Below are 21,775 nucleotides of genomic sequence, written 5' to 3'. Positions count from 1 at the left end.
ATGTAAATTAAACTTTTTGGGTTGATTACGCATAAATATATTAACCTGTATTAAAAAAAAAAAAAAAAAAGGGTTAAAATTTCACGCGCTCGTGTTTGCGCAAAACCACCGACAGCGCGACATGGCATTTTTTTTTCAATGAAATGGAAAAAGAAAAGGAAAAGGAAAAGGAAAAAGAAACCACTTATCGTAGGAAGAGGGTAATTTCAATTTGGTTACGGTGCACTGGGTGGAGTGAAGTTATGGAGACCTTCAACTGATGATCTCATGACCTGAACAATTTCATTCCGTCACTCTGCTCGTTCTGCAGTTTTCTCCTACTCGAAGTTGTACTTTGAGGGTTGGACGATCTCCCTTTCCATATCAAGATGATCTGCTCTGTTCCGTCTGCTAAATCGGAATCGAGTTGGTTGGACCGGCTTCGGTCTTCTAAAGGTCTTCCCGTCGGCGATGATCTCGATCTTGAGGGCTTCCTAAACCCTAACTCCGATCAGGCTCTTACCTCCGACGTCATTGTTTCTGATGTAGTTCAGGAGAAGGACTCCCCTAAGCTAATCTCCAATTCTGCACCGTTGGACACCAAATCAGTCGCAGAACGGAGGAAAAACTCCGTCAGTTCCGGCTTCAGGAAGCATAGGAAGAAGGAAAACTTGTTTAATGTAATGACCAATGTTCTTGCTGAGCTTTTTAACATGGGAGACCAGGCCAGCCTCGACAGGATTAGAGGATCTGGGGAGAAAAAGAGCTCTCGGAAACAACCTAACCCTAGACTTTGTTTGTTTTCTGCATCTGCGAACGTCGACGATGGCCGCTCCGCTAGTCTACGGAAGGCTGACGGTGTACCCTCAATGTCACCTTCAAGCGCCGATAACAGTGTAACAGAAGTTAAGCAAAACGAGTATAGCCTCGTGACAAAGAAGAGAGGAAAGAGTGCTTCTCTTTCTCTCGCAGAGGAGAAGTCGCAGTTGGATCCTTCGTCCTACTCTTGCGTCGAAGTAACCATCATAGACACGAGTTCTTCAATTTGGAAATCTGGGAAACTGATTTTTAGGAAGGGGAATGTTTGGAAGGTCCGTGACAAGAGGTGGATGTCTGGGAATTGGACCGCGTTTAGAAAAAAGAGGAAGGCAAGTGAGTCTGATAAGAAGGTCGGTGGAAAGAAGAAGAAGGTTGGAGGGAAGAAGAAAAAAAAGCTTTCTCGACCACCGTTGAACACATCCAAGGAGGCAGGTCGGGAAGAACTTACAAATCCATCCTATGAGGTTTTATACTCTACCCAGGCTTCTTTAAAGCAGAGTAGTGTTCTGGCTTATGAGTCTGTTGCGATAATTTGCTTTCATTAAAATAACCAAAATGATTCCTTTTTACATCTCAAAAGCTTCGATTGAACTATATTATCCTGTTTATGCTTGATTTATTTCATGTTCTCTCTCCAAGCTTCGTTACTAGTATCTCAGTGCAGTGCTGGGTAATTCAAGTCTTTTTGGCTATAATAACGCGATAGAACATTGACCGCAAAGCTTGTTGTGACCTCTCCAACCAATAGATCATATGGCTGTTGGGAACTTTGGATTGAGGGGGCATCTTATGGCTCAACTGCCGGTGACATTTAACATGTTCACTCCCACACCTCTTGTGGGACTTAAGTAAAGGCTAATTTGCAGGCCATCATCCTCTTCCTTGTTTTCGCCAAGCTAAGGCCTGTTTGTAGTGGAGATTTCCCTTGTATTATATTTACTATTTAGTTAGGGAAAAAGAAGTTTAAAAGGCAACGTGGCCCCTTGATACAGACAGGTTTTTTTTTTTTTTTTTTTTTTTTGGGTGGGGGGGGGGGTGGTGAGAATGACTGCCTCGCTTCCCATGAAAGGCAGAAATCCTGCTATTGTTGATGCTCCCGTGTGCACTCCCATGGCGCCACTCTACTTTTAGGGAACCCTCTCCCATTTAGTTATTAGGATATTGGAAGTAGGGGCCAAAGACCCTGGAATAGCTGATCAATAGTTAACTTTTAGTAAAAATACATCATTTTTGAGGTCACTAAGATTTCATGTCTTCTTTAATACTAAAATGTATTTTGGTACTCTAGTTGTATCTATTGGCTTAAACTTGCCATGATTCATTCATAGTGCTCCTCTGATTGTGTGTATGTGTGTGTGTAGTGTAGAGGTGACATTACTGTCATTCACCCTTCTCTTTTCAACTCTTTTTTATGATATTACAGATGTGATAGGAGTTTGTGGAACTGTACATCAAATTCTCTGTTCCCCATCATTGATTCTCATTACAATCGGGGTAGTACGGGTCGATGGGATGGAGTTTCTTATATAATTCTTAGTGGCTTAAGCGTAAGTAAATATTTTCGATTGTGTTTGGGAACATAGAACATCTCTATTTGGGTAGAAGAGCTCTTTAAGGGGGTGAAAAAAAAAAAAAAAACAAAAAACAAAGGAGAGGAAAGCAGGGCTCAGTCACGGTGATTTTCAATCATGACTAGTGCAACATGTACCAGATCAAGCGGTAATTTGTTACTCACTGCTTTATATGCTTATTTTCTCCTTGGTTTTGTGTGAACCATATATATATATATATATATATAATTTTGTGTGAACCATATTAGTGTTTGTAATCTTAATTTATGCTACATCTTTTACTACAGGTTAAATAAAATGGGGGTAAAAAAAATATATATAGTTTTTTCTTGGATATCACCTACTGAACTCAGACCAGTTTAGGCTTGTTCCAAATCCTAATTATTTGGGATCAGCTTTACCGATATGTCTGTTCACTCTACTCTTGTGGCCATAGCTTCCTATTAGAAAAATTCATTCCTCCTTTTCACTGCAAATGATTTTCTGCCTGCCCTTTGTACTCTGTGACTGACACTGATCTATCAGTCTGTGATGTGCTGAGATGCCCCTGGTGATAGTTCAGCATGAATATAGTTCATTTGTATATTAGTTTTACCATGCTTGATAGCAATTAATCTAGCATATAGACACAGATGATGCCAGCCATATCCTTCTGCTTTTGACATTGGTATTTGAGGTTGACATTTAATTATATGGTCATAGCGGCATGTCATTAGATGGTGCATATATGTTCTATTGTGGGCTTTAATAGTATTGTTTTCCTGTTAGGTTCATCAGAATGCTGCTGAGGAACTTTGCAAGGAGACACCAGATACTGGAAGCCAAGTTCCTAAAATGAGGCAAGTGTCTGACAATTCTGAAGCTCTTATTTATTACAATCTCCTTGCTTCATGGTCTTAATTTATGGTCTTATGAAATCATAATCTGATGGCAATGACTATGTCTTTTAGGTCACAGTTCTCAAGGTCACCAAGGAAACCTGCCAACAGTTACTCCCCTGTTTTCCATGTACAAGGCATTTCTGCAAGTATGATGGAACAGGGTGTGCAGCCTCCAAGCAGCAGCAATCTCTAGGATACTTGCTGAAGACTTTGCTAGAAATTGATGCATCCAACTTGTTAAAATGGACATAGATCAACATGAAATGCCCTCACTGAAATGAAGAAACCAGCAAACCAGGTGCACTTCAGCCAGCTAACAGGTGAGGTGAGTTCAGGAGATCTGTAAAGTGAATTTTCCCCGAAAGGAGATCTGCTTGGCCTGAAAAGCTGGAAGAGTTAACAAGTGAGGTCAGGATATTGAATCACTTTTGTTGGATCAATTTCGAATTGACTGAATTTATCTCGTCTTATCTTGGAGCAATTGGATTGCCAACGATTTTTAATTCTCTTTTCCAGGAAAATGCTTTTCAATGTCCAGTGCTGAATCTTTGTCACCTTACCCATAAGACCCTAGAGCAGAGCCTTTTTGCATTGCACGTAGAGGTCATCACTGTTGCACCAACCGATATAAGTTTCCCTTTGCTTCAAGGGGGTGGCAGTTTTATCTCTGTCCGGCTCTTGGTTTTACCTTGCTGCGGGGGTCACTTGTATGCAACTGATTTTGCAGCTGCACTGGCTTGATTGTCATTAGTCGGTGGTGCGTTTATTATAAGTTTATAACAATGTAGGGATTATTTGGGTTCTAGTTTCTCTGGTCTTTATTGTTTAAAAAAATGTTATTTTCGTATGGTAACTTGTAAATGATGACCGGTTACTGCTATGTTATAATTATGTTATTAATAAAAAAATTGTGTAATTTTATCATATGCCTACAAAAGACTTTTGCCTTATATTAGAGGGATGAGGTTTTCCTTGACCGTGCTGTGCTGTGGGGTTCACCATGTGATCGTAGGGTGTAGAAACCCCCTCCCCACTCCCCTCACATCACTGAGGGAAACTCGGTCCTAAGAAAAAAGGGTGGGGGAACATGGAATATAGAGATATCGATACCCTAAATTGGGGAGGGTAGGGAAAAAAATGAGGTGGGAGAAAGGCGAGATTTAATCATTTAAGGGTTCACAAACTTGAGCATTCGATAGTAAATACATGGCTTAGCTCACCATTGGACCCATATCGGCCAGAAGATTACAAGCGATGAAGCGACTGCTAATACAAAGCCCAGCTGGGCTTCATGATACTAAGGAGATGGTTGAGCAGGGAGCCACCTCTGAGGTTACAACCTCACAGGTACTACCGAAATCAGCTCAATGTTTAATTTCTTGGTTCTACACTTCTACTCAAAAAAGAAAAGAAAAATAGAAGCTTTCGTTAGAAGCGCTACCAGTGCCATAATATTAAAACTGGGTGTGTATATTTCATGGCACGTTGCGTTGGACAAGATTGCGTTACCGTTTTATGAGCTCATGATCTCAGACGGCTTCGAATTCACCAAAAAAAAAAGATCTCACACGCGCAGGAAGGAGGACCGAACCTGGGTCAGGTTTGAAGCTCTTTCACGTAACATTTGTCATTTTTAAGCGTCTGGAAGACTTTTTGTTTCAGTAGAATTGGTAGGTGGTGGTGTGGTCTTCTTCTACCTCAAGATATCAATATGCAAAATTGGGTAGACAGCATATTTGAAAGCAGATCGACTTCCGTCCGAAATACATGTGGAAGTATATTACAAGGAAGCAAATAATTAAGAGTGATCAAGTTTCAGAAGTTTGCATGCCAGATTGCTCCATCCCCTTCACCACAGCGTTGGTGTACCTCCTCCATCCTTTCCACAGATTTGCAAATGCCACTGCAGCTCCAATCAAATGATGCAGCACAAGGGTTGCCTGCTTGAGTCTTCCACTCGCAATCTGGAAAAATCAAAAGCTAATCAAGTGAAACACCATTTTTGAGACAGAGACAGAGAGAAGATTTGGAGGGAAAAGAAATCAAAGTTGCCTGGCAAGAATACCATATTGAACTAGACAAGAGCAACCAACAAAAGCTTACACATCACAAGCTTGATAACAAATCAAAGATTGTTCCTAGTGTAACTCCAATAAACAGTGGAGAAATCTGTAGTGACTCCTTAAAAATCAAACATTTGGCTGAATACAGGCACAAGTGTGTCGATGTACCTTGGCAGCCTCGCTTCTCAGTTCTTTGTATCATTGTAGGTATTCTCTGCCATAATTCAGTGAAGAGACCTCTCTCTGTCCCTTATAATAACAACATGAAACACATGCTGGGGAAAGGAAACGGAAAAAAATCCAGCTAGTCTTTGTCTAGTTGATGCCAGTAATGGGGGGAAGGGAAAAGTTCCAGGTAGTCTTTGTAGAACCTCTCGTAGAAGCAAAATTTACAGTCAAAGTGGATTTGAAGTATCCTTATTCCAGGAGTGAAAGAGGTTTAATAACAGGTTTTATTTTGTTGGAAGTATCGCTGTTCCAGTAATGAAAGATGAATACCGATTTGGAAAAACAACACTACGCTGTTTACAAGTGACTGCCTAAAATTGTAAAGTGGATCGTGCAGCTTGGAATGAGATTAAAGCATGTCCTAAGAGAAGGTAACCAAATACTCCCATCTTACCTCTCAAACCTCTTCATGAACAATAATGTGATTCTCAGGTTTCCTTTTTTGGTGGAAGATTAGGTCCACAAGTTTTCTTTCTAGCTAGAAATTGATGGCTTGTTTCACAAAGTTGCCCTCTACAGTAAGGCTGGCTGAAAACCATGTAAGATTGTATGCTAGGTTGGATTTTCATTTCATGATGATCCCGGGATTCTTTAAAATATAAGGTGGAAGGCAAAGGAGAGGAGAAACGGTAGGGTTGTGAAGTGTTAGCAAACTCCATCAGGTTGCAAGTCATTCTTCCTGACTGTTCCTAGGGTTAGTAAATATCTCAAAAGTATGTAGAGATCATTCATACTACGGTACTGCTCAAGGAAGAGTGTTTTAGGTGGTAAACATCTTGGTCTCTTATTGCCACACTTGGCCAAAAGCTAACTCAACAACACATAGCGACATTAGGGACATGATGACATGAATTATATAACATTATGACCACAGCACAGATGGGTCAATCATGGAATCCAGCAGAAGCCTTGATGAGAAGTAAAGCATCCAAAACCTGCTAGCATGATCTCAGTATGCTAAATGTTAGCTAGGATATGTTGATACTTTAGACAAAATTATTAAATTAACTAAAGAACCTGTCATTGTATATACATATATACATTTTTTTTTTTCCAGAACAGGTCAATGCTTGACTCAGATTTTAAAGATGACTGTTTGCAAATTCACTTTCAATCAATTGCCTGAAACAATCATACTGAAGAGCACTGAGGAAAAGAAATAAAGAGGAAAAAAAAAAAAAATGTTACAACAAGCACTACCTGGAGGAGTTCCACAGCAGAGACTCCTATCATCAACATGCTCAACATCTAGACCAATGAACCAAGAACCCAGAGAAACATCTTCGTTTGCATACTTGTGAAGTGCGTGCCTGAAATAAAAAATGCCATGAATATGCAACAATGACAAGACTACATAATGAAAAGAAAATCAAGATATCATTTATGAACTTACCGATTAACTGAAATATAGGTGGCCAAATCTTTGGAGATCGCATACAATTGTCCTGTTGCATGTCTAAAATATTTATTTCCCTCCTCGCCAAATTTCCAGTATTCTGGTTCATGGTACTTGACCCCCCTGCAGAACATATAAATATTTGTATTTGGAACATCTGTAGAAGCACAAAGATAAGCAATAAATATACTAAATGCATGTCTCTACATCAGAAAGACGCAAGATTTTGCACTCTTACTTCTGTGACAGAACAGGGCCAGACTTCATACAACCAATGTATACACGTGGTTTCGACCTATGATGTGCCAAAGTAGAAGCAATCATACCTGTTGCATATTACAGTCAATTGAAATCTATGGTTGTTTATAAGTATAACTCAATCAAAGAGTGATGCAGATCCACTAACCAGGATTGACGTGTACATCATCATCAACCTTAATGTAAAAGTCAGCATCCCACTTTGCAACGGCAGTTGAAAAATATATTTGAGTTTTTGAGGACAATTCATGGTACCCTTCCACGTGGTTCTACAAAGAAAATGATCCTAACTCTGAATAACAAATTTCACACATCTAATGCAGTAACAGAAAGATTGGAGGAAATTTTTTCCAACTTAATAATCCTTTGCAACTGAAGGGTTAACGAACCAGTCTCAGAAAATCATGACGTTGCTCATCTTCTGCATCAACTGCACGATCCAAAACTCCACCTGGGGTTGCACTGGAGTTCAGAAAAGCAAACCACCATATCTGTCAATGCAATGGCCCTCATGTAAGCAACAAATCGTAAGCAATCAAAAATATCTTGCCTGTGGCCAATAACAAACCGAATAACAATTCCCTTCTCTTTCTCCAACCTTCTTAGTTCATCTCCTGGCAATAAATGATAAAAGAAAATATCAGAAATCGGATAATATCAATACATTTTATAAAATTCTCTAATACATGTACAATTGAATAGGTAATAATTTAAGCATCAGACCTTGGGGCATCCAAGTTTCTCTGATTGAATCACGGCGCTTTCTGCTGCTGAATGCAGTAATGATTCCCATAACATAAAACACCTTTTGGCGTTCCAGTTGCTCAACTCCTGGTTTTGTAACCATTGGAGATCCTTCCTCATTGCCTGTTTTGGCAGCTCTAGCTACAGCTAGCTGCATCTCCAAGGAGGAGATTGTCTTGTCTAAATTCCTGAAAGTATTATGCCATGATGTGTCATATAAACCATATAAATAAACTCAGACCAAGTCGCCTAGTGGTCTCCTTTTGTGTTTCCTTTTTCATGTCAATCAATTCAAGAAGAAATAAAATGAATATGAAGTAAAGAAGAGATGAACTGCAGGTGAATTCTAGAAACTCGTAACAGTACTCAAGAAGAATATAGATAGTACATGATTACATCATGTGTCCGGGAAACTTGAGCGAGGATGTCTCCTGCGTGAAGAGAAGAGTCCTGAAACAATTTAAAGAAAATTTATTTCCAAATGTAGTTTATATCAACCAAGAAGAGAGAAATCATGTACTTGCAACATTTTTTTTTTCTTCACTTGCCTTTTTATCACAATTAACTACCAGTTCAGGGTCTTGCTCTTGATGCTTTTCGACAGTTGAACCTTCTTTATCTGGTTTGATTGTATCAGGAGTAGCCCATAACCTATGAAAATGGACATAAATGGTTGGTCCAAATTTATGAAACATATAAGACAATATGCACACTGAAATATATGAGTATTTTAACTAGACCAGAGAACGAACTTCTCTGTCTAGGAATTAGTGAGCCAAATAAACATAGTAGATGACCTAATCAATACAAACTAAATGTAATTGTGATATGAAATCTAATGAACTGATGTCCAGAGGACCGTCTAAGGCTATAAGTGGATTTCTACTATTAAGAAAGTGATTCTTGTTCTTCCAGAAATAACCCGTATGGTTAAACATCCAATCTCCCAATGTGGCATCGATGTATTGACATAAAGTTAAGAGCCATGATGTTACTTTACTACTGGTGAAATGCATTCCCATAGCCCAAAAAATGTCAAGCCCATCAATCATTTTCTTATCAACAATCCAACTTCGCTTTCACAGGATTATCAAGACTTATAATTTTTTCTTTTGATTTGTGTGTACGAAATCTGAGAGATCCTTAGTTTAGTGAATAAATACTGCCAGGTTTGAAGGAAGAAAATGCCAGTTGGAGAGTAGTATATAAGCCTTCAAGTAGAAAGGAAGCTTGTCATCATTCAACAGCAAGTATGTTAGTACTCCCTATAAATTTAGCAAATGACTCAAAATGTGCTGTTTCAAGACAGAACTCTCAGGTACTCACTCCCAACAAATAAAAGCAGAATCTCAAATGGAACACGGAAACCAGCAGGGATGGTCATCAGGCCAACATTATTTTGAGCACTCAAAATAACTCAAGGGCCATGCTAGAATTTGTTTTAGTCCATACCTTTCTCATTGACTACATCAAATGTTGCAGTGGTCAAATTTGATCGCAATATGGTCTCACTCTGAGAATCAGACACCAAGGACTGAAGGATCGCATTCACGGCTGATATTTACTTTGAAAGAAAACCTCTAGATAGACCTTTTGGTGGGGACATTAGACTTTCCCCCTCTCTGAAGCTTCTCCAAATCCATGGAGAAGATTCTAATAACAGTTGAAGTGAATATACCAGGGAGCCTCTGAAATTTATTTTGTTGGTAATAAACAAAATTCTAAAGAGACGATTTTTTATAGTTGTCTTCGATTAAGATACTTGAGAAATTATCAGCTGCCATTTAAGTTACTCTAGCAGATTTAAGAATCCAAAGTAAAAGGTCAGCATAATAACAGAATGGAAACAGGTTGCTCTTGAGTTAACAAATGATCAGAGCAAAGGGCCTCAATGGAATGGACTTAAAAGTCGTTAACCAAGGCTTGTGCATACTTAGGCACCCTTTCTCTCACGATGAACATCGGAAGATTGGGTCTCACAGCTTAAATTATTCGAGGCGAATATGGTCACTAATCACAATCACATCAGTGAGAGTTGTCTTAATCAGCTCTGACAACTCTCAGAGTCAATTCAAGAAGGAGACGAGAGATCTCAACCCGTGAGTAATTTTTTTTTTTTTTTTTTTTTTTTTTAGGGTGTGGGGTGGGAGAGGAGATGGATTAAAGAAATCCATTGTGAACAGCTCACAGTATCCAGGAATCTAAATCCTTGGGCAGCTGTGTAAACAGAGATAATAAAAAAGACAAGCTACTAGATGTAAGCCCTTGCGGACGCATCTAGCTCAAGCCCATTGAAAACCCAAAACCCAGAGATTAGTCTTTCATTGCACAAAATAGACGAAAATCCGATCCAAGATTATGTTTTTCCTAGGGATGTCTCGAACACGGCAATCATAATCCAGAAACGAAATGTCAAATTTGCATCTTACATTGAGGGCTATGTCACCGACACCTAAAAATCCACTAATGGAAGGAAGAAAAATTGTAATGAAATTTGTTTTTGACTAGTGAAATAAGGGAGAGATCAACAGATTCAAGCATTTCAGAAGAGGAACGGGATAGGACTAAGGATATTGCCAGGAAAAAAAAAAAACACAACCAACCTGTCTACGACCAACACTCCCAAGCAGAAACTCAAAATGCATAACAGAGTAACCCATCTGGTAGAGACTCCAACACCGCCGGCCTTCGAGTGTCTGCTCGTGGGCATCAGACCCATTTGAAAGCTCCGGCTCTTCGCAATGCAGCTGATGCTGCTGCTTCTTCTTCTGCTTCTTTCTTCTGAATCAGTAGCTTGCCCTTCTGTCTTCTCCCCCTTCCTTTTGCTTCTACTCGCGTAGGTTTTCTCTCTTTCTTAGGAGAAGGAAAAAAAAAGCGTCACAAAGTTGTAGTAAATGACTCCAATAGTCCCATCAGAAATACGAAAAGGAGTAACTCTGCTCTACCAACATCAATTTGCCATTTGCCAAAAAGAAAACAGGCCAAATCTTTTTTTTTTTTTTTAGTACAAACAAGAGAAATCCGAAGAAGAGAAAAAGATAGAGAGAGAGAGAGAGAGAGAGAGTCTCTCTGCCTCTGTGGGCTACATATTCCTTCAAATATTATTTAAAAGTAAAGAGATGACAGGCAAGCAACTCCACCGGGTACCCACCTCACCATTGCAGAATGGGCACAGCCCATACCCCACAGAGAAGCAGTTAATCTGTAATTAATTCAAAGTTTACACTGCGCCTGCTGATCACTATTCACTAGTCACTACTACTGCTCAGTTTCAAGTTTCAAGTTTCAAGTTTCAAGTTTCAATTTTCAATTTTCTTCCAATCTCCAGTCTCCGTCATTCCACCACAACCGATGCAAACGGTTTCCCAGGTTGGGACGTTTACTTTGAGCCACGCGAAACCCGATGATTTGCCACCTCCGGCCGTTGGATCATCTTTGGACTTTGGATTCGCAGGACCTTATTACTTGCTCGTTCGTTGTCGAAAGTCGGAACCCAACCCGAATGTCAAATTTGCAATTCCAACTCAATAGTAGGAAGCTCTTTTCGCAGAATCCCATTGAGGATTTAAAAATAAGAGAAAGAGGGTTCTTTTCTCATTACCTTCTATATATGTATATCAGTACGTATATGCAGAGAGATTTTGATAATGGGGTCCTAACTTCTCAGAATTTATAGAAGTGGACCATACATAAGATTCCAATGTCCAACGGCTGGGTAGGAATTTAAAAATTTGAAGGGTATTAGACTATTAGTTGGATCGATCTTGATCTAAATTGGAAGACTGGAGATCGATCAGTTTCCCACGTCTTCTATAAACTTATTATATTATTGAGTTGAGTGAGTCATGAGCTCATTTGAGAGCTGCAAAGATGAAGAAAGTCCGTCGATGCTCGATGCTCGATGCTCGATGCTCGATGCTCGATGGGGGAACGGTTGGACCACCAGATAAGAACTTGTTCTTGCTAGGAAGGAAGAGAAGTAGAGAAGCGAATCCAAATTCGAGATGAGTTGTTACGACGTGAGGAAATAGAAAACCCAAAAGGGCCGGCCATATTATCATGATTCATGAATCATGACCCCATCCATGATCCATCCATCCATGTCATGTCTCTCATCCTCCCTGTGTTTGTATCTGGTTGCAACAACCGATCATCATCTACTTATGGAAAGCTCTATCGTACAAATATTCCAATCCTCCGTATTTAAGGATGTCAAATTGGAACCAAAACCGAATATTGATCCAAATCCAAATCAAATCAAATCCAACCCATTATAATATGGTTAAATCTTGGATTTGAAATAAGTATTTATCATTCGGTTCAGTCTGGATCTAGATTTATGCCAAGAATTGGCAGTTCTAATCGAAATCGGACTGGATAACTTAATGTCAATTTTTTCCTCTTTAACTAAAAACTTGATGTTACTTATATGGAAACCTGATATATTCAATCACCTAAATGATAAATCATCTTATAAAGTTTCAATTATAGTCCAACTCTAAAACCCTCTTTTTCTTTTTTAGTTTTTGTTGCATTAGGACCCATGAGTCGTGAGTTAAACAATTTACTTAATTCTAACTCTTCAAGTTTGAAGTATTTTGTTCTTCCTCTTCTCTGCATATTGTATTTTAAAATAGTGAAATTAACGATATTAGAAGTTCAATAGATGATTAACAGCTCATGATTTTTTTAGGATAATTTACAGTGCCACCCCTGAAGAATGCCAATATTAGAGGAACACCTCCTCTCTTTCACCAAATTGGACTCAGACCCCTTGTCGTCAGTCTCCATTAAGTAAAGATTTGAAAGGACATTTTTACCCTTTTAATGAAAATAAATAATAAATCGTATTTTACCTGTTATTTCTCACTGAGTGTCTACACAGCAGCTACCATCGGCGTCCGCAACAACAGCCACCATCAGTGGTTCCAACTTCTTCTCCGGTGGAACCTCTCTCTCTCTCTCTCTCTCTGAACCTCAAGGCCAACTATCCCTACAATCAAATCTGGGCAACCTCGGCGACGGCTTTCCTATATGATGTCCCAATATATTTCACAACATATTATAGCTTTGTTCGGTCGCTTTCTAAACTCAAAATATTCTGATATATTTACATTCGGATCACTGCTAGATTTTGTTTTCAATACGCCTGTGAAAAACAGTGATGTGGAAAACGGCGGCAATGAAGGTAAGATCTCTCTCTCTCTCTATGAACCTCAAGGCCGACTATCCCTACTATCGAATCTGGACGACCTCGGCGACGGCTTTGGTCATGGCGGCCAGTAGTTGTGGGTTCTTTAAATGAGGAATTGGGTTTTAGAGGGAGATTTTCATAGGTTAAAGAGAGCATTTCAGAGAAAGGAGATCAGGAGTTAAGAGAGTTTCAGAGGGGGAGTTCGTTGAGTCAGTACTTACAACCATACGAGGCATGAAGCCATTGTGGATCGATGCGATTTCACCGCCGGTAAGTCCATTGAAGAGCCCGTCCAGGTCTCCATGGCCTGTATTTGGATCGATGAGGCCGGATCTGTCAGCGGCGGATATGGAGCAGAGGCGGCGGCGGCGGTGGAGAAGGAGGACGTGAGGGAGAAGGTTTGGCGCCTTCACCGGAAGGGGTTGCAGCCGCCGATCGACTACTCTGACTTTCTTCTCCAAATCAGTGACTCACGCGGCGGATATGGAGCAGAGGCGGCGATGGCGGAAGGGATCTTCAATCAATTTTGGGAATACAACCATTAAGGGCAATTTTGATATTTCCCTATTTCTAAGGACAAAATGGTATTTAAGAAAATTTTGAATTGCTGATGTCAGCATTTTTAATATATTTTGTAACGATAACTGACGCAAGGGGTCCATGACCAATTTGGTGAAAGAGAGGGGGTGTTCCTCTAATATTGGCATTCTTCAGGGGGTGGCGCTGTAAAGTACCATTTTTAAAAAAAAAAATTTTCCATTCTTTTGTTGAGAAAAACCAATAACATAGTGAATAAACATTTATGTTTTGTCTTCTGAATAGTAGCTGCATAACGAAATCGAATTTGAAATGGGATATTGTAACCAAATAAGAACCGAATATAAAATTCAAATAGAAACTATAATCGGACCGGAACCAGATAGGTTGGGTATGAGTACCAATTTTAAGAACCGAGACGGGACTTGATCCGATTTTGGATCACACTAACACTCATTGAAATCAAAACCAAAACCGAACCAAATACCTAGTTCCGGACCAGTTGACACCCTTATCCGTATTGCAGTCAGTCTGTCCGCCGGCCCCTCGATCATCACGGATTCACGGGTAGGTTTTCTCTAAAGACTTTGGTCCCCACTCACCCAGTCACTGTTGGAGGAGCTAGCTTTCCTTCCTTTGCTTGACCAGTGACCACTTCTTTGATTGGTTTCTTGCTGCGCTCTATTCCTTTTAAAATTCAAACAAGCAAACCTCAAATTAAGCTCATCATCACTCACACCTCTGACGATTTGATTATCATGATGTTCCCACAGCCACAGGCATGCATCTCTTATTCCCTCTCCCCTAGCCTCCTCTGTTTGTTTTCAGTTTCGGATCCGGATCTGGATCCGTGCAAATCGTGATGTCTAACCACGATACCAAATAACAATAGGAGGAGGAAATGGATTTCTCCAAATAATGAGACCACAGCAAAAGCTATTTTGCCTCTTTGGGAAGCCTTACGTGGTCCACTTAATTGTCCTATTTGGAAGGATAAAGTAGCATTTAACATACACATAAAAAAAAATATAATAATAATAATAAATAAATAAATAAAGTAGCAGTATTGATTGTTCAATGTATAATGCATGATTGTTTGTCATATGCTTACCCAAAGAAAAAAAAAAGAGTAAATATTTAGGAAAAGTGTTCTCAGTCTTGCAGCGTGGCGTACATCAATGTTATTTCTCTCTCTCTCCTCCCTAAATAAGGTCAAAAATGTTATTTCATAGGGGTGGGGGAGACCATAATTTTATATCCATATTTTATCCTATGGACTTGGACACCTCAAAGTTATGGCATTTTTCCGGTATACATTAGTTTTTTTTTTTTATTTATTTTTTTTTTTATTTCAATATTTTTATTTTCTTAAAGCTTTAACTCGTCAACTGATTAATACTATTAGGGTGAAATTTGTCATTTGAGCAGTAGACCTTGAAGTGTGCTTGTCCAAATAATTTGGGTTTCATAAAACATGCATAATGTGGTAGATAGTTCGACCAATTAAAGAAGCTGCTCTCATTGCATGGACCATGAAGAATTTGATTTCCCAAGCAATTTGTTTATGTTTGATTTATTTCAAATTCATCAAGATTCAACAGCCTTATTTTTTTTTATTATTTATTTATTTTATTTTTAAATAGAGAAAAAGTAAATAAAATATTCTATGTGCCTAGGCATATAGCACATGGTAGGCTTAGAAAACCCTTACCCTTTATTTTGTTGAAAGATTTAACAACCTTCACCACTCCATGTTATGTTATCTAATTGTGTTTAGAAGATTTTGGCTCAATTACCCATGATTAAGGTAGTGGTGCCTCCATTGCTAGGTCGATTATAAATGCCTTTTTTTTTTTCTTCTTTCTTTGTCATATTTCTATTATGAGAGTTATTTTCACATGATTTTCATGGATAAGAACCTATACAAATTGGTGGACAAACACCTAGTTCTGTCATTTGTAGCTTAGATGGAAGTAGATCCTGAGGCCATATGATCACCTCTTTAGGTTTCAACTCAAGTAGAGTTTGTTAAGGGGGTGAAACAAATTATTTAAAAATCCAACACTACCAAAGGGTTGCAACGGCTATCAAAGGAAAATTTAAGACATAAATGAGAGAGTATATCATGAATGGTATAATTGAATATGACATAGCAATTGGATACACGAAAAACCTAGATCATTCCTATATGTTCATTAGTCAAAATTTTCACTTCACATTTTGTGTGATGGAACAAAGTGTATCTATCAACCCATTCCATGCAAAGGTAATGTCTATGAAAAGTTTTGCCTTTTTTATGCAAGTTTGGGTATAGTTTTTTAAAACAATATGTTTTACGATATAAAACTTGGAGAAGTGTTTCTTATGTGGGAATGTGATTCCCACGCATGCATGAGGACCAATGGAAACACACGAGAAAACAACTACATAGATGTCATTTTCCATTTCATGGGGCGTAGGTCGGTCATTTAGCCCCCCATATGTCTAAGAACAAAATCCACGCTTTCCCACAAGAACCTTTTTCCATAAACTTTAAATCCACTTCCTAACTGCTTGTGCATTCTTCTATCACATTGAAGAAGAAAGCTACCCTCATGCGTGTCTATGCCAAGACACAGATGGACCCGAAAAAACTATGCTATCCTTCCCCAACCCCATACGCGGAAGATGCCTCTCCACAACCTTTCATTAGTTTGTGCATGACATAATGATAGCACAAATGGATAGCTGAACTAGGCATCCAAGAAGTCTTTCTTATTTCAGATTTTTTTTTTCTGACATTCGTACGAAAAATAAAATAGAATATACTCATCAACCAATTCCATGGGTGGCCTATCGTCCACGATAAGTTTTGCCTTGTTCTTTATGTAAGTATGATTATAATTGTCGCTCAATCCAAGTTTACAAAATAAAACTTTAAATCCACTTCCTACCTACTTGCATATATTTAGCTTCAGATGGAAACTTGCCAAAGTAATCATATGGGTCTTCTATTACTTAGATTATTATACATTGATGTAATTGGAATTGGGTAATCCACTCGTCTTTTAATAAGTTTGATTTATTATTACCCAAAAGAATAAAAAAAGACGACGTCACATAAATCTCCAATGCCTTTCCAAGTTTACAATGCAACAAAGAAGCGTCGCTTTGCAGTAACATCTATTATTATTATTATTATTATTATTATTATTATTATTATTATTATTATTATTTATTATTATTATTATTATTTTTTTTACCCATGATAGAGTTTTGTTTGATGAGGAAAAGATAAAGATAAATGGAGAAAGAGTATATGGAGTGTAATTTTTTGTATATTTTTGGGTAGATGGGTAAGAGCTTGGGTGGGAGTTAAAAGGGTAAATTATAGGAGTGTAATTTTAGCAACCACACGAATGAAACTTATGTGAATATGATTAATGATTGTAGGAATCTAAAACCTAATTATAATGCAAGAAAGCCAACAAAACATTAAGAAAAAGAAAATAAATATACATAATATAAAGATTTACTTGGTTAGTCAAGATTGCCTACATCTAAGGGTTAGATAAGAACTACTTAACGAACAGGGGAGAATTTCCTCATTACAAATTTACAAAGAAACATATATATAGCTACAATTTATCAAAATACGGGAAATCAGGAATATGTTTCTCATTGAATAAAAATATGACGGTTATATGGAGAAATGAATTCATGTCGTATAAAAAGAATGCAAGAGTGCTTTAGGAGTTTTATGTGATTCAAACATTCCATGTGTTATTATATGGAGTTTTGTGTTGTGTGATAAAAAATAAAAATTAAAAAAGAGTCAAGTTTTCCTTCGATGAATTAGGAATTCTTTCAGAGTTGTACTTAGATTGATTTGGGTGTCAAGAACAATGAAGGGCATTTCAGACCTCCAACAAATGGGAGGGAGCTAATTATGATAGATGATTCGTTGGTGAACCCTTTAGTAGGGTACTAACGTATCCTACTCTAGTGACTTAGAGAACATTCAAAAATAAGAATAAAGGTAGCCAAAGGACAAAACTAAAAAACATAAAATAAGAAATGAATGGATTAGAAATGACATAGCATTGGCTCGATTGGCGACAAGTAAGACAAGTAAAAAGAGATTGAGGTGGTTAAGAAGTATATAATGGAGAACTCCTGAATGCACTAATAAGGAAGAATGCCAATTAGCTGAAAAAATCAGAACTAGGCCAAAGTTACAGACTAAAGGTGTTGAAAGAACTATGTATAAGTTAGGATTAGTGATAAAAGACAAGAACATCTTAAATATAACCATAGATATGACTTTAGACTGGATGCAACTTCAAAACAACATAGATGAAGCAGACTCCATTTAATTATGATAAGAATAAATTGATGTTGAGTTGAAATGATTTGATTAAAACAAAGCCCTTTATTACTAAATGAACAAGTCATACAAGACAAATATATATATATATATATAGGTTTTTTAGTAGAACATACAAGACAAATATAAGAGGACGGCACAAGTGAATACGCATAAGCACCATGGAACCTCAAAACCCACATGACACATGAATATATTATAATGTTTGATTTAACCCTCCCTCCCTCCCTTCTCACGCAAGAAATTATAGAAAAATAAAATCTATGAATATTGGAAATCTTAGGTATTTATGTAAGTGCAATAAATGCTAATCTTAATTAATAAGGAAAAAATACCTTTGAGCCGTTAGAGAGGGTACACTAGCAACCTCCCTCCTCGTGCTATGTTTGGTTGCTAAGAAGAAAAAAATCAAATTTTTTTTGTGATTTTTTAATTTGAAGAGAATGTTAAACACATAAATTATTAATTTGCCCCTTATTGGCTCCCTTTGCCCGCATACTTTCGACCCGTTATTCAAAGAACCCTTGCCTATAAAAAAATAGGAAAAAGATTATGTGAACCACGGGTGAGGGATATGCTAGCATCCTCTCCCTTTGTATCTCTTTTCCTTGCATAAAATGATTTCTTTACCCTAATATTTGAAAACCGTTGGTACGCTCCCTATGCCCTTTTTTTTTTTTTTTTTGCTAAAAACGCTCCCTATGCCATTTGATGAGACAAACCTCATCTCCTATTTAATAGCCATAATACTTCTGTTTAAAATTTAAGAATCCAGCTCCTGCCCTAGAACTTATAACCAAGTTGGGCCTGGAGATTCTTTATCTATGGGCTCTTGGGCTCTTGTTGGCTATGCTGCTGGTTTTACTCGGTCGGCTCTGCCTCTTCCTCCAGTCATCGACTGATATCACTTTCTCGTCGCCTCTGCAAAACCCATAAGGAGAGCAGGAAAAAAAAAAAAAAGCCCTTTTCTGATGGCCTCAGTCCTCTGGAACTGGAAGCAGCAAGAACATCTGTGGTTGCAACTCCACCAACGCACTGAAGATTACTGTGCGGATGATGGTAACGTTACCTTCGATATCTTAAACGGCAACTTTATTCCCCGGGGAACAATGTTGTTGCGTGGGAACGTTCGGTAGAATAACGGGTCTGGTGTAGAAACCCTTTTCAGTTCCGGTGAGTTCTCGAGCCTCTCTGAAGTTGGTGATTGAATGCCACAACAACAGCTCCTCCTCGTCCTCTAATGTCTTCAAAGGTACGGGGTAAATTTAACCTGAAACGGTTAAATCGCTCGTTAATAAACGTAAGTAGAACCAGAAAGAATGGTGTTCATTCATGTTCTATATTATGTGGATTTCAGGATCATTTTTCTCGCTCTTCCAAGAGTTTGGAATTGGAGAAGATCAAACCCAACTTCTATTGGAGAAGAACCTCCTCTCAGATTTGCGACTTTGGAGTCTGTGCGAAGCCGACTTCGTTATCTGCAGTTGGCTGGAATTGATGGTTTTTCCCTCTGTCGTTTGATAGCTAAACGCCCCAAAATACTCACCGCAGAACAAATTGGAGTGGTCATCTGTTTTCTAATGGATGATTTGAAAGGGCAGATCGAACCCGTGACGCTCGAGCGTTTATTGAACTTTACAGAAATCCAATTTTTTGTGGGTTTTGCCGGAAAGGTTGAATTGCTTTTTAATCAGGGAATTGCAAAGGAAGAGATCCCTCATGTTCTCAACAATATTCATCTTAAGGTGTTCTGCCATAAGCCAGCTGAAGAGATCGAGCGGGCGATTCTTTACTTGAACCATTTCGATGGTGTCGATTTGATCGTTCGACGCCCCCCACTTCTTAATTTGGATTTGGAAACCCAGCTAATCCCACGTACCATGATTCTCACAGAGCTAAGCGGCGGAGATCAAAGTGCCACGGGAGCCGTATTGCGTAAACTCCCATCTGTCCTAACCTACAGCACGGAGCATCTACGAAGCCATGTCGAGGTCTTCAGATCCTCTGTCGGCTTGACGGACCCTGAAATCTTCAAGATCGTTCTTTTATACCCAAATGTTTTCAGTGTCAGCAAGGATAGGAGGCTGCGTCTTCGAGTTGAGTTCCTCAAGCAATGTGGGTTGAATTCAGTATGTTCAGGTTCCTCATCAAAGCACCACTGTTTCTTAGCTTGTCCTTCAAAGAGAACCTCTCTGTGAAATTGGGATTTCCGGTGAAGATCGGTTATAAATATAGAACGAAGGAGCTAGCTCTGGCGTTGGGGGCAGTCACCAGAACCAGCTTTGAGAATATGCAGAAGGTGATCATGGTCTTCCTGGCATATGGGCTCTCTTACTATGACTTTCTTGCTATGAGTAAGAAGCATCCTCAGATATTGCAGTACAATTACGTGTCATTAGAGAAGAAAATGGAATACTTGATCGAGGAGATGGGTCGAGAAATTGGAGAGTTGTTGGCCTTTCCTGCCTTTCTCGGTTACAAGCTTGATGGCGGAATAAAGCACAGGTATGAGTAGACTCAGTAGAAGAAGAAGCTAATTGGGAAAGACATGTCTCCAAACAAACTCTTGAGCGTGTCCACCGATAGTTTTCAAAGAAGAAGCAGAGGGAGAATCCATTGCCCATTTAATACAATTTAATCGCCGATGGAGGATTAGGGAATTGGGACTCTCTTCTTATGGGACCTCATTACTAATATTGTTCATGGATAACGGATATAGGATTAAATTTTCTATTGATCCTTCTTCCTCTCTCTAATCTCGTAGATGACAATTGGCAACGCGGGCGGCAAATGTGTTTACAGTTGCCATGAATTGGCCCGTGCGCTAGCATTAAAGGATTGCCTAGTGCTTGGTGATCATCTTCACTAACAAAGTTCCTGTCTTCCCATTCAAGTGGCACAGTGTTGGATCCTCCAATGTACATCTGGGTGAACACAGGTGTAGACCATTCTCCTTCACTGATCTGGTTTTGGTTTCGGTTTCATGGTTTTAAATGGTTTCGATTTCGATTTATTCCATACTGTTAGTAATCGGTTTGCTAGTTTATTTGCATGTTTACTAAAATCTGTTTTTATCGGTTTGCTAGTTTATTCGCATGTTTACTAAAATTTGCTTTTGCTGATAAATGATTCAATCTTGAGAATATGAAATGCAAGCCATTATGTTTTGTTAAAGCAACCAAACAACTGAGTAAAAAAAAATATTACATTGAGAAAGTGAAACGCAAACAAAACTACTGAATACTAATGAACACCAATAGTAGTGGTGGATGATGCTAAAGTAGGAGTAGAAGGCTCTGAAAACACATCTTCCAAGGCTCGAAACAATTCCTCTTCATTCGTCTCAGCTAATGTCTAAAGAATTTCATACGAGGTTAAAAGAAAAAATATTACCTCCAAAAGTCGCATCGTGCATCCAATCACGGAAGCATACCAAAGTTTTACAATCCCAATAGTTTTTATTTTGGGGTTTTTATCTTTTTGGAAATGATATACTGATTTTGCCCCTGCCTTATTTAATCGTTAAACGGGTTAATCAGATCGGTTTTGTCAGTTTAAACAGTTCGATTTTCATGATTTCAATTCGGTTTGAAACCAACGGGTTAAACGGCTTGGTTCAATTTCGACACATTTGGATAATCGGCTTAAAACTTGAAACCAGAACAGAACTATTTAGGCTCCGTTTGGTATCGTTCTAAAAAAACGTTTCTGGAGTTTTTTCGTTCTATTAGAACGAAAA

The 21,775-nt window shown here is 38.6% G+C and overlaps 3 protein-coding genes across 8 annotated transcripts; 2 read left to right on the top strand and 1 right to left on the bottom strand.

Moving 5' to 3' along the window:
• The first annotated feature begins 170 nt into the window (after nt 1–170).
• LOC122061511 lies at nt 171–4,174 on the top strand. 5 transcript variants are annotated; one of them, XR_006134661.1, is made up of 4 exons: nt 174–1,262; nt 3,138–3,208; nt 3,320–3,658; nt 3,767–4,174. XR_006134661.1 is itself a non-coding variant. In XM_042624796.1 (3 exons), exons 1-3 carry the CDS (start codon nt 369–371, stop codon nt 3,400–3,402), a joined length of 1,032 nt encoding a protein of 343 aa, XP_042480730.1. In that variant the 5' UTR covers nt 171–368; the 3' UTR covers nt 3,403–4,174. The 5 variants fall into 5 exon arrangements, 4 of the variants coding, with proteins under 4 accessions (XP_042480730.1, XP_042480728.1, XP_042480729.1 ...); XM_042624796.1 differs by having other exon boundaries at nt 171–1,262; nt 3,147–3,208; nt 3,327–4,174; XM_042624794.1 differs by having other exon boundaries at nt 172–1,262; nt 3,147–3,208; nt 3,320–4,174.
• Nucleotides 4,175–4,962: 788 nt separating this feature from the next.
• Nucleotides 4,963–10,984, bottom strand: LOC122061510 (beta-1,6-galactosyltransferase GALT31A). Of its 2 annotated transcripts, none has more exons than XM_042624791.1 (11): nt 10,543–10,984; nt 8,488–8,590; nt 8,328–8,389; nt 7,919–8,127; nt 7,746–7,809; nt 7,585–7,657; nt 7,344–7,464; nt 7,176–7,263; nt 6,935–7,060; nt 6,739–6,851; nt 4,963–5,214 (listed from the first exon to the last, which is right to left on the bottom strand). In XM_042624791.1, the coding sequence occupies exons 1-11, from the start codon at nt 10,656–10,658 to the stop codon at nt 5,066–5,068; spliced, it is 1,224 nt and encodes a 407-aa protein (XP_042480725.1). In that variant the 5' UTR covers nt 10,659–10,984; the 3' UTR covers nt 4,963–5,065. The 2 variants fall into 2 exon arrangements, with proteins under 2 accessions (XP_042480725.1, XP_042480726.1); XM_042624792.1 differs by having other exon boundaries at nt 6,742–6,851; nt 10,543–10,978.
• A 7,851-nt stretch (nt 10,985–18,835) lies between these two features.
• Nucleotides 18,836–20,929, top strand: LOC122061338 (transcription termination factor MTERF8, chloroplastic-like). The gene has a single exon (XM_042624571.1). It carries the CDS (start codon nt 19,356–19,358, stop codon nt 20,232–20,234), a length of 879 nt encoding a protein of 292 aa, XP_042480505.1. The 5' UTR covers nt 18,836–19,355; the 3' UTR covers nt 20,235–20,929.
• Nucleotides 20,930–21,775: the final 846 nt, after the last annotated feature.

This window comes from Macadamia integrifolia, chromosome 14 (genome assembly GCF_013358625.1).
Source record: "Macadamia integrifolia cultivar HAES 741 chromosome 14, SCU_Mint_v3, whole genome shotgun sequence".
NCBI classification, from domain to species: domain Eukaryota; kingdom Viridiplantae; phylum Streptophyta; class Magnoliopsida; order Proteales; family Proteaceae; genus Macadamia; species Macadamia integrifolia.
The sequence above is the reverse complement of the archived record's forward strand: the minus strand, read 5'-3'. Positions and strand labels throughout refer to the sequence as shown.